Consider the following 15,902-nt stretch of genomic DNA (forward strand, 5'->3'; position numbering starts at 1 on the left):
GATGAATCTAAACTGATATTTATATCTTTCAAAACTATTGTAAAACCATAAATATTATAGAGTCAATATTATTTTTAATTTTTACTCTCTATGTAAAAAAAAATAAAAATAAATTAGAATAATATTAAAACCGAATAAAATATAGTTGCTAAGTTGATAAATATAATATATAAATAGTAATAATTCTAATATTAATACGAATATTTAGTAACATTGTGATTACTTTATTATTAGTTTTTAATATATAATGATTTATATATATAAATTAGCATATTATATTTATATATATATATATATATAATTAAATATTAATATTATTTATTAATATGAATATTAGTTTTATCAATAATCATTATATATAATTAAATATTAATATTATTTATTAATATGAGTATTAGTTTTATCAATAATCATTTATATATATTTATTATATTATATTATATTTAATTTTTATTATCAATTTTAATCTTTAGTTATTTATATATATGTATAATAATATATATATTGATAAAATAAAAAGAATTGAATATTATTAATCCTAATTAGATAGAGTCCTTAACAAGTTGAAATATATATATAATTGATTAAACTTGTCTCCTCTCCCTCCCCAAGTCAAACATAGTCGTTTTCTTCTAGCTGTTAGGTTGACCCGTCTCCATATTTAACCCTCTTTCTGGTTCTTCTTCTAGCTGTTAGGTTGACCCGTCTCCCTATTTAACCCTCTTTCTGGTTCTTCATCATGTCCTGAAGATGAACCACACTTGTTGGTTCCAAAAGCATCGACCCAAATCTTCAATGTGACTTCTTCCGAAAAATTCTTTATGCATTATGATATAGATCACAGAAGCTTGAATTCGAACATAATAAAATTGTTATATTTAAAGCAACTAATTGAAACCAAATCTATTTTGATTCCAAACTAATTACAATATACACTGCCATTAGTAGGTATAAAATTTGGTTTGAATATTTAATGAAATATTTGACTTTTTTATGATGAAATTTGATAGGTAAGAATTTTTGAATTTGGAACTCAACAAATCTATCTTTAAGTTTTATCAAGTCATAAGTTATCTAACGAGTACAAAATTACAAAGTGATTAGTAATAGAGGTTTATACAACCTATTTTGTTGGAGTTTGGTCACTTGATTACACTATTTTTCATGAGTTTCATAGTAACATACCATGGGATGAAAAAGCTTGTCCCGTGTGCGATACTAAGAGGGTTGAAAATAAAAAACACTTTCTCTTAAATTATACCTCTTATACTCGCATTCTATCTAATTTTCAAAATATTTATTACACTATCGATCTTTTTTGACAACAAAACTAAAATAATCTCACAATACTTTTATTACTTTTTTTTTAAGATAAAAATAAAATGTTAAAAAATTTCAATTAATCCCCTACTTTACTCACTTTAATAATATCCCATATCTCATTTAAATTTTAATAAACAGTTCATTATCATTAACATTAATCAAATAAATGATTCTCGTAAAACTTTTCCTAATATGACGCTAGCTATAAATTCAATTTTTCATGATATTAACAAAAATTTACGGAAGAGCTACTCTGATATAGATCCTTTTTCGAAAATGACTGCCACTAATTTCTTCATTTTAAACATGAATATCTGAACACAGCTAGCAGTCTAAATTGTTTAGAACATAGTAAAGGGTAAAATAAAATTATACTAAGAGTGGAGGTATTGAGAGATGGCAGGTCCTCAGTGCTGCGAGTCGGCTCCTCATTTGCAACCAGTTGTGGGTATTGGACGCGTAGAGACATTTCAACATCTGTCGGCCTACGTTACCTCTTCTCCCGACGCCAAAGCGGCTGTCATTCTTGTCTCCGACATCTTCGGTACGTTAATATCAACCTTCGATTCTATGTTTGTTTGTTTGGTAGAGCTATTGCCACAGCTTTGGACTGTGCTGGATATTGTCAGGGGTTCCTTTATTTCACTCCCTCTAGATTTTGGAATGTATTAGTTTTTCTAATGCTCTCTACATTATATTATTCAAGTCGGAAGTGAGTTCACCTTCCCATTCATTTCACAGAGGATTCCTTCTATTGCTTTACTAGATTTGAGTTTTAGAAAAAGTTATGTTATAACCTGAACTTTTGGAAACTTACCTGATTATTCAGACAAGTGACAACTGTTGCAAACATTATTGTGTTTTTCAGTAACATTTTGATGTTTGCCATCTGAGTATCTGCTGGTTGGACACTACCAAAGTTCTATATGCAAACGTTTTGATAGAGGAATTTCATCTTATTAATTGAAGGTAACACTTATTTGGTGTGAACCTACTTTGTTTTGGGGGGGTTTTCTGTAGTGTGTTTTTAGAGATGTGTTTGACCGTTTGTGATAAGCTTAAAGAGTACATGACTCTTGGGATAGATTTCACTGAGTGAAGTTGGGATGTTTTGGCTTTTTATAAGTTATTAGTATAGCTAGAGTTGGATGTCTTGACTGGTCTTAAGTTATTAGTATAGCTGGTTTGAAGGCTATAGGATATATTGTGAGTGTTATAGTGGCAGTTGAAAGGTTTGATCTTAGAGCTTAGACCGCAACGTTTCTTAGAGTTAATTTACGTCAAGAAAATTATATCATAAATTTTTAATCCAAAACGCAATAAAAATTTCACAAATCCCCATCATAAAAATTGCCAATAAAATTAAAATAAAATTTGCAATTGTGAAAAACCCAGAAATTGATGAAAATGCTGCAGCTCTAGCTATATATTATTAATGGAAATCTCAGGAGGAAATTTACATAAATTTTTGTAGCAAAACTTGGGAAATGTTTCTTGAAAAATTAGACTCTCGTTCTTTGCCAATTTGAGCTCCAAATAGACCGAGAATTAAACCCTCGATTTTCACACAATTCGTGACTTTTCTACAATTAGAATTCGGCCCTCTTTATATGCATTTCGACCCACAATTCGGCTACCCAAAATTTTGAAGATTTCGGCCTTTGGCATTAATTAATTTTACCCCTTCAGCTGATGTGACGCGGCCTCCAAATTAGGGTTTGATTATGGTTCTTAGCTTATTGGATTTCAGCCCCATTTAAAGAATAGAATTCGCCCCTAGAACTACAGAAATTCGATTGGAAATTTCAACTCCATTTTATCGGATCTCAGCCCACACAGATTGATAGCCATTAACCAGCTTGACCCTCCGCAATTTCACCCTAGGAACACTAGGGTTTTAGACCAATTCGTCCTTTCAACAGTTGTGCCCTAGGAATTGGAATTCACACTAGAGTTTTAAGATCAATTCAACCTTTTAGTGGATGAGATTTCAGCCTCCCTTACTGCTCAGTAATTCGGCCCCTTTGTTTGGGCTGACTCAGTCTCTAAGGAAGCACAACTTCGGGATCTGCAAATACTCTTTGGTTCAGCCTCCTGAAGCACAACAATTTAGCCCTGTCTCTGTAATTCCCCTCGTTGTAGCACATTGTTTCCCTGCAAAAATCAATAATTAGTTAGGTTGGCTTTTACAGCCACTGAAACTAATCACCGCCATCTAGGGTGTGTATTCCGACGCCGAAACTGGGAACTATTGAGGTTTCCTCCCTCACTCAATAAGCTGCTCGCTATAAAATTCACCAATAATTCTTCACATGCCTTCCCTTGAGTCTCCGTCTCTTTTTAATAATATTTTCCTCCTCCGAAAACCATGGGTGATAAACAAAAAGTATAGGTCACTTTATTTTTCCTAAAGTGACTTTTACCATATTTATTTTATTCTGGTGAGCCCTTTTTTTTGGTCAATAGCCCACAGGATTCAGTTAGGCTATGACTCCAACCCTTTCATGCTCCTACAAATTGGAAAGGGACATCATAGTCCTTCCTTCCCTAGTTTGCTTGCCCTCAAGCAACTACAACACCTGTTCACCTTCCCATGTAGCATCTTCTACCAACATACTCTTCCATCGAATTAAATACTCCCGGATGACTCTACTCCTCAATTTCTTCTCCCTCCTGTCCATGACCTACTTTGGAATGAGGACCAATTGTCCTTCCTTGTCTAATGGCGGAAACTTTGTTGTGGCTCTAACTTGTTGTCCAAGTACCATTTTAAGGCAAGACACATGGAAAACATTATGGATCTTGTTGTCTTCCGGCCATTCTAATTCATAAGAAACCTTCCCAATCTTCCTAATCAGCTTGTAAGGCCCATAGAATTGCACTTTCAATTTCTCAGAACCATTCTTTTTCAAGGATGATTGCCTATATAGTTGAAGTCTTAGGAAAACAAGATCCCCCCCTGAAAACTGCTCTCCATCCTATGGCGAACTGCGTACATCTTCTGCTGATTTTGGGCTTCCAGTAGGTTCTCTTTGAGGATTCTAATAATATCCTGGCTTTCCTAGAACCAATCCCTGACCATTGGTGCCCCACTGTCTCCTAGTGCCATTTTTAAGAACTTGGGAGCATCATACCCATATAGTGCCTTGAAAGGAGACATCCCGATAGACATATGGTAGGTGGTGTTATAATAGTATTCACCCAAGTGTAGCCACTCGATCCAAGTATTATGTTGCCCGGCCACATAGTTCCTTAAGTATCCTTTCACCCACTTGTTGACTATCTTTGTTTGGCCATTCGTATGCGGGTGATAACTAGTACACGGGATTAGCTCCGTGTCTACTAATCTAAATAGCTCCTGGAAAAATGCAATGAGGAATTTGCTATCTTTGTCATTGACAATGTGCTTGGGGACCACGTGCAATCTAAACACCCCCTGAAAGAATGTCTCCACCACCTGTGCTGCTGAGTAATTGGAAGATATGGCCATGAAATGGGCAAATTTTGTTAATCTATCTACCAGCACAAAGATGCAATCCTTTCCTTACACCTTCAGAAGCCCTGTGATGAAATCCATAGAAATGCTCTCACATTTATGGTTTGGGATTGGTAGTGCCTACAATAGTCCCGCTGGATGGGTTTGCTCTATTTAGTTTGCTGGCAGATGGCACATCAGCTACATGTCTCCAAACATCCCCCTTGAGGCCTTTCCACAAAAATCTTTCTTGTATATGCTTGTATGTTTTGAAGAAACCCTGGTGTTTAGTTAGGGTTGAGTCATGCATGGTCCTCATGATCATCTCCTTGAGTTGTGACTCAGGGATCAATAATATTCTTCCTTTGTAATAGATAATGTCACTGACGATCTTGTACTTGTCATCTTGTATTATTTCGTCCATCAACTCACATGTAAACTTATTCTTTGAGTATTCCACTAGTAGAAGTGTCCTCCAGTCACTACTGATCTCCATGAGAGAGCAAGCTGCTGGCATCCTAGGAAAGCATCAACCACCACATTCTTCTTCCCCTTCACATACTTGATGTCGAAATCATATGCCTGAATTTTGCTAACCCATTTTTGCTGCCTCTTATTGAGATCTTTTTGATCCAGGAAGTATCTTAGGCTATTGCGATCTGTTTTGACCACAAATCTTGCTCCCACCAAGTATTACCTGAACTTTGCGAGTGCATGCATTATGGCCAACATCTCCTTGTCATATATAGAGTAGAGCCTCTCTGGCTCCCTTAGCTTTCGACTTTTGAAAGCGATCGAATGCCCATCTTGCATCAATATTGCTCATATGCCTTCACTTGAGGCATCACATTCTAAAACAAAAGGCCGTGAGAAATTTGGGAGTGAGAGAATGAGACAAGAACTGATTACCTCCTTGTACCTTCCAAAAGTAGGTTGTGCTTCTTTTGTCCATTTGAAAGCCCCCTTTTTCGTCAAGTCTGTCAGATTTGCCACCCTTTGAGAATAGCCTTTAACAAATCGTTGATGATAATTGCATATCCCCATGAATACTCTCAACTCCTTGTGGTTCTTGGGTGTTCGCCACTCAATGATAGCTCAAATCTTCTCTTGGTGGACTTGTACTCCTCTTGCATTTATGATGTGCCCAAGGTATAAAATCTTCGTCATTCCAAATTCACATTTGGACTCCTTGGCAAAGAGCGACTGCTCCTCTAATATGCTCAACACCTTGTCTAAGTGCCTCAAGTGCTCCTCCTAGGTTTTGCTGTAAATGAGAAGATCATCAAAGAAAACTAGCAAAAACTTCCGTAACTACCTCCTGAATATATGATTCATACATGACTAGAAGTTTGCTGGTGCATTCGTAAGTCCAAATGGCATGACAATAAATTCATAATGTCCAAATTGGCATCTGAAAGCTGCCTTTTGTATGTCTTGCTCTCAGACCCTAATATGATGATAACCCAACCTCAAACCGATTTTGGAGAAGTACACCACTCCATGTAGTTCATCTAAGAGCTCATCGATCCTTGGTACTGGGTACCTATTCTTAATCTTCTTCTTGTTGAGGGTTTTGTAGTCTATGCACATCCTCATCTGTTGAAATTATGATGTTCTATGCAGAAACAATTACTTATTCCTAAAACTTCTTTCTACTGCAATATTAGTTAAGCAATTGTAGATAGAACATAAAGCAAATGCACAATAAAAGACAACCAAGAACAAAATGAGACATAGAGAATTTAGGTCCAATTACCAAGGCAAAACCCACAAGGAGAAAACCCATCCAGATTCTTCTTCTATTAGATATCAACTTTTCAATAGAGATACAAAGTACAACGAGAGATCAAGAGAATGAGTAAGTTCCCCCAAATTTGAACAAGTTGTAGCATGAAGATCACTGGTAGAAGCAACAGGTGCAAACATTGAATCAACCTTCCCTTCAACTGAATCAACACTCAAACACTGAAGCATTGAATCAACCATGGCTCACAAAGTTTTTCTCTTACTCTCCAAGTCTTTCTCTCTCACAATCTTCTTCAAGCCTCTCCAACTTTCTCTCTCTCAAGTTCGAATTCTTCTTTCACAATGCACTAGTAGTAGTCAAGTGAAAAGGCATGAGACACATATATAGGAGGAGCAACAAATTCTTGTCATAAAAGGAGGAGCAATACACATGCCTTGAGGAAGAGTAACATATGCCATTTAGGGGAGAGTAACTCATGCCATTATGGAGAGAAACACATTCCTTAGTAACTTATGCCATTAAGGAGAGGTACACATGCCTTAGTAACTTGTGCCATTAAGAGAGGAATGCATGCCTTAGTTAAGGAGAGTATAACATATGCATTAAAGAGAGTGTAAGAGGAATCTTTTATGACATGCCTTTAGTGAGTGTAAGAGGAATATGCCATGAGTACGTAAGAGAGAGTGTAATGTATCATTAAGAGAGAGAGAGAGTTACATAGTGCCATGTGAGTCATTAAGGAGAGAGGTGCGAAGTGATTGAGGTGATGAAGGTAAGGTGACTTGTAATTCCTTTTAATAATAATATCGTAGTATCATAAAGGATAATGATAATATTAATAATATTGATGATTAAGTCGAGATTGAACTATTATGATTGATTAATGATAAGTTAAGTGATTTTCCGTCAACTATACTTGATTACCAATTGGTGCAAGGTGATTTACTATTTTTGGAAAGTCATACTTGAGATATTAGACATGACTTTCTATTTTTAGAAAGTCAGTACAAAATTGTTAGAAATGAGATTTTATTTCAGGAAATTCATCCCCGAGCTGCCAATTTTCAACATCATTGTCCCATATTTCTTTTTAACTAGTACCACGAAGGATGCAAATGGACTGGTGTTGGGCCTTATGTGCCCCATATCCAACGACTCCTTAATAGTTTTCTTGATCTCCTCCTTGAATCTCTTGGGTGCCTATATGGTGTAATGATGACTGGCTTGGACCCCTCCTCTAATTTTGTAGTGTGTTCAAAACTAAGTTGCACGAAACGCTGAAACATTTCAGAGTTTCTGAAACAATTACGTTTAGAAACGTCACCTCCCAAAAATGGAAACGTCGGCCGAAATGTCACTCACACACACACACATACATATATAAATGAATAACACATTATCTGTTGATTTTGGGTAGCATCAGATGTACTTTAGCTCCGAAATTTGGTGGAGGGGCTAGAACACATGAGATCTCCAGAACCCAGAAATCGTTTGGAGGAATTCCACCGGGATGAGGAGTTATTAAAATAATTAATATTTTTAATGGGTTCCCAAGTCTAAACTTAGGAAAATAAAAATATTAGTGTATTAATAAGAATACGAGTGAGAAACTTCTAAGTGACGAGGATCAAGTTTGTTTTAATCTTAGTCGTTGATTATAGATTAGATCACGACTGGTGATTCATCAACAGGAAAAGTATAAGAGGAGGCTTGAGGGTCAGTTGGAGATACACCGAATTGATCAAAGAGTTCGATTTTTCTGGGCAAGGTTTGCTGAGAAAATCGAACTAGTGATCTGAGTTGTAGTGTGGGGCAGTTCGGCAAGGGAACTTCAGTATGAGGCCGAAGAATACATAGCAGAGAGGCAGAGCAGCACTGGGAGAGACAACCCAATCCTAGAGAGGGTGATGCAGAGGCTGTAGGGGTTGATGCAGGTGACGCAAAAACCGTAGGGGCTGACACATGCCCTTAGAGGCAGCGCTAGGGAGATTCTGTGGGGTAGAGAGGGAGCAGTTGAACAAATTAACCTTCTGAGCAAAGGAGGCTCATTGTGGGGGTGATGTAGCTCCTAGAGGAGGTGATGCAGTTCTAGCGCAGAGTTTGCAGTAGCCATTGCTGCCCAGCACTGGGAACATCCGGGTCATCTGTGGCGTTTGATCATCCAGTTGTTGAATTTGCCGAAATATTTGTCTCCGGATAGAGGTACTTCTACGAGGATTTTTCTCTGTTGGGTGAGCCATATTTGGCACCCTAGTTGTATTCAAGAATCTGCTTAATAATACAAACCCTCTATATGCTGCACCAATTTTCCCGAATTGGGTTTTTTCGAGGACGATTGTCCAAAAATAACAGTGTCCCTTGTGTGATTGTCTCAGTGTATTTCAGTTCATGATCTGTATGTATGTGTAGGCTGCAATAGTGTTTTACATCGATATTTATGTAATTAAATAACTTGTTAATGCAAAGAACAAGTAGGAGATGTTAAACCAGTAATTGCAGTAGGGGTTTCTGATGTGTAGATTCAGAAATTTTCACATGGTATTAGAGCGATTGCAGATCATAGGCGACTAAAGACACCAGCCAAGAAATCTGGAGAATTTGTAGCAGAAAAGTAGTTGTCCCAAGTGACAGTGTTGTTCCAGAGCCAGAGATGCAGAAGGAGTGACGCAGTGCAGAGAAAGTGACGCAGAGGCTCATGCAGTGCCTGCGTTAGCACTCTGAGCTAGGTGGAGATGACACAGTAGTTGGGAGGAGCCCACACAATAGCTGCGTCAGCTATCAAGGCCAGTGCAAAGGCAGAGGGGCACAGATCAGGTTCACGCGGAGCCACATCATCTTTCTGAGCTAGGAAGGATTGACGCAGTTGGCCAGAAGGAGTTGATCCAGCCCACACAGTGGTTGTCTAGAGCCTGAAGGGCTTAGATTCTTCAAGTTGTCAGGCTTAAGAAAGCTAAGCAAATTTTTGGTTTGAGGACTATTTTTGTTGGTGTAGAACAATGTTTAAGGAGACTGAGCCAAGGTAGAGGGAATCACTACCTTGACAGATTTCTAGCAGGAAATCTAGATTCGAGTTGCAGCAACAAAGGAGGATTGGAGAGGAGCGATTCGACAGTTGGCCGGAGGATTTCCAAGAGGGAAATCAAGACTTAGAAGGAGTCTAGAGAGGAGTTGTTTCTTAGAGGGTTTCTTGCGCCCAAGGACCCCAGATCCAAATCTTGCTAGATTGACAACAAGAGAGGGAGAAGAGAACCAGTTCTATTTTTGAGCAGAGATGGCTATGAATGGGTTAAGGGATTAGGACAGATTGGATGGAGCATCCAATTGTCATCTGGAAGGCTAGGATCCTGGCAATCCTAGATAAGCATCACGTCAAGGACTATGCCTTGAAGGTGGTTGCTGTTTGGGTTGACGTTGATGCAACACAGAAGTATGAGGAGGCCCAGGCGAATCTCAAGTGCATGATCCTAGACGAGGTCAAATATCATGTAGTACCACACATTGCTGAGAAGGACACAACAAGAGAGATGTGGGAGACCTTGACCACCTTGTACCGAGGCTCTTTCGTGCAATGGAAGATGCTATTAGGAAATTAGCTGAGACAATACCAAATGTAGAAAGGAGAGGAGATAGATCCCTTCCTTCTTAGGTTGCAAGGGATTCGCGACCAACTGACTTTCGTGAGGTCTACACCAGATCCAGAGTTCATGGTCAGGACTGCCCTGAACGCAATCACTGAGGACTGGAAGACATTTGTTCAAAGTATCTTGGGCAGAGTGACTCTCCCTAATTGGGAGGAGATGTGGGCAGCGCTTTGACAAGAAGAGCTCAGGAGGTTGACCAAGGCAGGAAGTAGTGGCAAGGGAGCCCGAGTCAAGAAGGAGGAGGAGGAGGAGGATGCAGCTCTTGCATCAGTGGGACAGCAGGGGCAGCAGAAGAGGAAGAAGAAGGACATCACCAAGGTCAGATGCTTCAACTGTGGGGAGCTGGGACATTATGCCACTCAGTGCCCCAGGAAGAAAGGCAAGGGGGAGGCTTTTGACTCAAAGGTTGCTTCAGCAAAGGTATACAAGGATGTCGAGGATGACAATTGTGCCATGAGTGCTCATGCACCTCTGGAGAAGAGGTGGGGCGATATGGAGTTGTAGTCGAGAGGACTACATGTAGGGGCAGGATCCTTGAGGTGCCCAAACTCTTGGATCACATACGGTCACAGGAGCCCTTAACGACAGTAGCATAATGATGGTGTTAGTTGGCGCGAGGAGTGATGGAGCGACAGTGGCAGAGCTAGAGTGCCAAAGTCTGAGGCAACACAATAGATGTTGCAGCAGTGCAAGAGGCATAGAGCAGTTTGCAGTGGTGCGGTAGCAGCAGAGGGTCAACACAGATTAGCGGCAGAGGTAGCTTCAACATCACGAGGCATCCATATTGACCTTGATGTCAGTTTTTGGGTGAAATATCAGTTGCTTACTTCTCAACAATTGAGTTGCAGTGCAGTTGTTAGCAGTGGCAGTGTTATGGGTAGCATGATGCAACATTTTGAGAGGGATCTGCAGTACAGATGTAGCAGTGGCAGTGGCAGAGTCATGGGCAACAATACAGGAAGCAACAGTGCAATGGATGAAGGGCAACATGCTAAGCATCGGTAGCACAGAGGACCAATGCAGTGGATCAGTGTAATGCTTCTATGGGGAGGTATTGCCAGAGCACATTCCTCGCTAAGAGGGAGTGTTGATTTTGGGTAGCATCGGATGTGCTCTAGCTCCGAAATTTGGTGGAGGGCTAGAACACATGAGATCTCCAAAACCTAGAAATCGTTTGGAGAAATTCCACCCAGATGAGGAGTTATCAAAATAATCAATATTTTTAATAGGTTCCTAAGTCTAAACTTAGGAAAATAAAAATATTAATGTGTATTAATAAGAATATGGGTAAGAAACTTCTACGTGACGAGGATCAAGTTTGTTTTAATCTTAGCCATTAATTAGAGATTAGATCACGACCGTTGATTCATCAACAGGAAAAGTATAAGAGGAGGCTTGAGGGTCAGTTGGAGATACACCAAATTGATCAAAGAGTTCGATTTTTCTAGGGCGAGGTTTGTTGAGAAAATCGAACTAGTGATCTGAGTTGTAGTGAGGGGCAGTTCGGCAAGGGAACTTTAGTCTGAGGCCGAAGAAGACATAGCAGAGAGGTAGAGCAGCAATGGGAGAGACAACGCAGTCCCAAAGAGGGTGATGCAGAAGCCGTAGGGGTTGATGCAGGTGATACAAAAGCCATAGGGGCTGACACAGGCCCTTAGAGGCAACGCTGGGGAGATTCTGTGGGGTAGAGAGGGAGAAGTTTAGCAAATTGACTTTCTGAGCAAGAGAGGCTCATTGTGGGGGTGACACAACTCCTAGAGGAGGTGATGCAGTTCCAGCGTAGAGCTTGGAACAACCATCGCTGCCCAGCATTGGGAACAGTCGGGTCGTCTGTGGGGTTTGATCATCCATTTGCTGAATTTGCTGGAATATCTGTCTCTGGATAGAGGTACTTCTGCCAGGAGTTTTCTCTATTGGGTGAGCCATATCTGGCACCCTAGTTGTATTCAAGAATATGCTTAATAATACAAACCCTCTATATGCTGCACCGGTTTTCCCGAATTGGGTCTTTCTGGGGACGATTGTCCAAAAATAACGGTGTCCCTTGTGTGATTGTCTTAGTGTATTTCAGTTCATGATCTGTATGTATGTGTATGCTACAATAGTGTTTGACATCGATATTTATGTAATTAAATAACTTGTTAATGCAAAGAACAAGTAGGAGATGTTAAACCAGTAATTGCAGTAGGGGTTTCTGATGTGTAGATTAAGAATTTTTCACATTATTTTGCAATAAAAAGGGAATATGACGCATAGATGATAATTTAGAAGGAAAATCAAGTCTATATTAACTCTCATAGATGATTACATGATGGCAGAGTTTCAATGGAGGTTTGGCCAAGTTTCGAAGTTTCAGGTACCAGTACAGCCCAAAATGTTAGGTTCCTAGAAGTTTCGTTCAACATAGGTTCAAAATCCATGTCTGGTGGTCTACCAAGAGGGATAGCTTCAAAAACCTTCTGGTGTTTATCCAACAAGGATTGGATAACTATTGAGTAATGCCAATCCCCTTTTGATGTCTTCCGCTGCATTATCATGTATTGCACAACCCATGCTATGTCTCCTTGGCAAAAAATAACTTCCATCTTCTTAGCCGTGACCACCTTTGGAGTGTCGGTGGTCATTCATTTTTGTCACACCCTTTGTCCTTTTGGTATGATTCATTCCATTTCCATGGTATGATAATCATTCCAGTGCCTCCATATGGAAATGATTGATTATACCCTTAGCACCACGTTTGTATTAGCAAGCTTTACCACATAGAAATCATCCACTAGGGTGTAATGACCCATCTTCAATTCCATTTGTGGAACCATCCTCAAACACGAAATCCTTCATCCTCCATCCTCATCTTCGTCAAAACCCTCAAACTCTTCTAGAGCCAAATGCCTCCTAGCGACCAAGGATGCATCTATAAAATTATGAGTGGATTCTCCATCAATGAGGATCGTACCGTTGCCCCTGTATGACTTCCCTTCCTCTAAAGGTGTTGTATCTAGGGACACATGAGAGCTTGGTTGTACTAGCCCCAGTCGGTTTTCTTTTTGGTGGCTCTTTGTCACTGTTGCTGCTGCTATGCTCCTCCTCTTGAGTCGCTACTTGTTCTTCCTCCTCTTCATTGTCTGACATCATCTCTATGTAGTGAACCTTCCCTTTGCCCATGCATATGTGTCCTAGGACCCAAGGTTCTTTGCAGCTGTAACAAAGCTTTTTTCTTCTTAACTCATCTCTGGTTTCTTCTACTTAATTCTTCCCTTGCCAGTGCTTCTTCTCCTCATTCTTTTGTGGGGGAATGTAGCCGATGCCTTCCTGGGCATTGCGTCTTCCATATCCCTGGTTTTGGAAATAGTGTCCTGAAGTGTATTAGGCTTAAAAGCCTTCACCCAGCCGTGCAATGGATTACTTAGCCCTTCCAAGAATAGCATCACCAACTGATCTTGGGATATATATGTCACCATCACTGCTAATCTTTGGAACTTCGTGATGTAGTTGTTCGAGCTCCTTTTCTGCTTAAATTGTGCTAGATCTCTAAAATGTAGCTTCAAATTCTTCTTATCAAATCTTTGGATTAATCTATTAGTAAACTCCAAATAGGAGGTGATGTTGGCATGCCTGAGTGTGGACAACCCGTGATACCACCATTCATGTGCTTCGCCCTCCAAATGTAGTGTGGCATACTGGATTGCCTCTGACTCCCTCATGGGGTTAAGCTAGAAATATGTATCCAGCTTCTGTACCCATGCTCTAGCTATGCCACTGGAAGTGCCATTGAAAGTTGGTATATTTATTTTCCTTGGCTTCTTCGGCACATCGTTGTTCATACACCACTTGTTGTGATCTCTTGATTTACTCCTATGCATGATAACGCAGTAATCCTAGAGTGATATTTGCGCTTAGAACTCTGCTCACATTGCTTGGTACTCCCTCATGTAGTCCAATAAATTTTCATCTAGCCTTTGCTGGTTCCTCCAGGAATTTGGGCATTAGTGGCCTTGACGAAGCTTGTTTTAGTGGGGGAACTGGATTGGAGGAATTACTAGCTTCAGCATGGTGATTATCATCTCCTCTAAACAAGATGTAATTTCTGTGTGAGCCTTTTTGCTCCATTATTGGACTGACTCCCACAGAGGCTAGCCACAAATTGAGCAACATCTTTTAGGGCCTAGGCCATCTCATGTTGTCCTCTGTTTATCATCTAGGCCACTCGTTTTGTCCTTTTTTAATCACTTGGGCCACCTCATTTTGTCCTCTGGTTATGACCTAGGTTATCTCACGTTATCCTCTAGATATCTCCTGAACTATCTCCTATTGGCCTTTGGCTAAACCATTCAACATGTGTCTGAAGCTTTCCCAGGGTTGTTCTTCACGGTCCCCCATTTTTTGTTCTTCTTTCTCCTGTTCTAAGTGGAGATTCTCCTTTTCCTTCTTTTTCTTCCTATAGGTTATGTACCTTGATCTCTTGGAATCATCAACTGTGGTAACCCTTTCAGGCTGGCAGGAACATCGAATTCGATACCATTGTAATATCCCTTAGGGTTATTTTCACTGAAAGTTAGGGAATTTACTTTAGTAAAATTATATCATTAATTTTTAATCCAAGATACCATAAAAGTTTCCCAAATCCCATAGTAGAAATTGTCAACAAAATTAAAATAAAATTTGCAATTTGAAAAACCCAAAAATAAATGATTTTTTTTTTTTTTAGTTTCTAACTCTGTCAATATGTTATTAATTAGAATCCTAGGAGGAAATTTACATAAATTTCTGTAGCAAAACTTGGGAAATGTTTCTTGAAAAATTGGACCCTCATTCTTTGCCAATTCAAGCTCCCAACATACTGAGAATTAAACCCTTGACCTCCCCACAATACATGACTTTTTTGCAATTAGAACTCTGCGCTCTTGATATGCATCTCGACCCACAATTCATCTATTCAAAATTATGAAGATTTCGGCCTTTGGGATTAATTAATTTTGCCCCTTCAACTGATGTGATGTGGCCTCCAAATTATGGTTTGATTCTGGTACTAAGCTTAATGGATTTCAGCCCCATTTAAAAATAGAACTCGCTCCTAGAACTTCATAAATTCGATTGGAAATTTCGTCCCCCTTTTTATTGGAATTCAGCCCACACAGAGTGATAGCCACTTAACTAGCTCGACCCTTCACATTTTTGCCCTAGGAATTGGCAATTTGCACTGGGTTTTAAGATCAATTCGAGCTTTAAGTGGATGAGATTTTGGCCTCCCTTACTGCTCAGTAATTTGACCCTTTCTCTGGGCTGACTCGTTCTCTAAGGAAGCACAATTTTGAGACCTGCAAATGCTCTTTGGTTCAACCTCCTCAAGCACAACAATTTGGCCCTGGCTCTGTAATTCTCCTTGTTGTAGCACCTTGTTTCCCTGCAAAATCAATGATTAGCTAGGGTGGATTTATAACCACTGAAACTAATCGCCACCAGCTAGGCTGTGTATTCCAACACTGAAACTGGGAACTATTGAGGTTTTTTTCGTCACTCAGTCTACTACCCGAGCTACAAGAAAATTCACCAAGAATTCTTCACATGCCTTCCCTTGAGTCTCCTTCTCCTTTTAATAATATTTTCCTCCTCTGAAAACCATGGGTGGTAAACAAAAACCATGGGTCACTTTATTTTTCCTAAAGTGACTTTTACCACCTTTATTTAATTATTATTTATTTTATTATGGTGACCCCTT

The 15,902-nt window shown here is 39.5% G+C and overlaps 1 protein-coding gene across 1 annotated transcript in view; it reads left to right on the forward strand.

The window, feature by feature from the left end:
• Nucleotides 1-1,572: 1,572 nt before the first annotated feature.
• Nucleotides 1,573-15,902, forward strand: part of LOC149203961 (endo-1,3;1,4-beta-D-glucanase-like) — a 142,472-nt gene continuing 128,142 nt past the window's right edge. The window contains exon 1 of the mRNA XM_089403633.1: nucleotides 1,573-1,867. Coding sequence (XP_089259759.1) covers nucleotides 1,720-1,867 — 148 coding nt within the window. The 5' untranslated portion in view covers nucleotides 1,573-1,719. The remainder of the gene's footprint in view (nucleotides 1,868-15,902) is intronic.

The sequence above is a fragment of the Pinus tabuliformis genome, chromosome 2_1 (assembly GCF_031772625.1).
Source record: "Pinus tabuliformis cultivar Carrire ecotype Pingquan chromosome 2_1, CPIR1, whole genome shotgun sequence".
NCBI lineage: Eukaryota > Viridiplantae > Streptophyta > Pinopsida > Pinales > Pinaceae > Pinus > Pinus tabuliformis.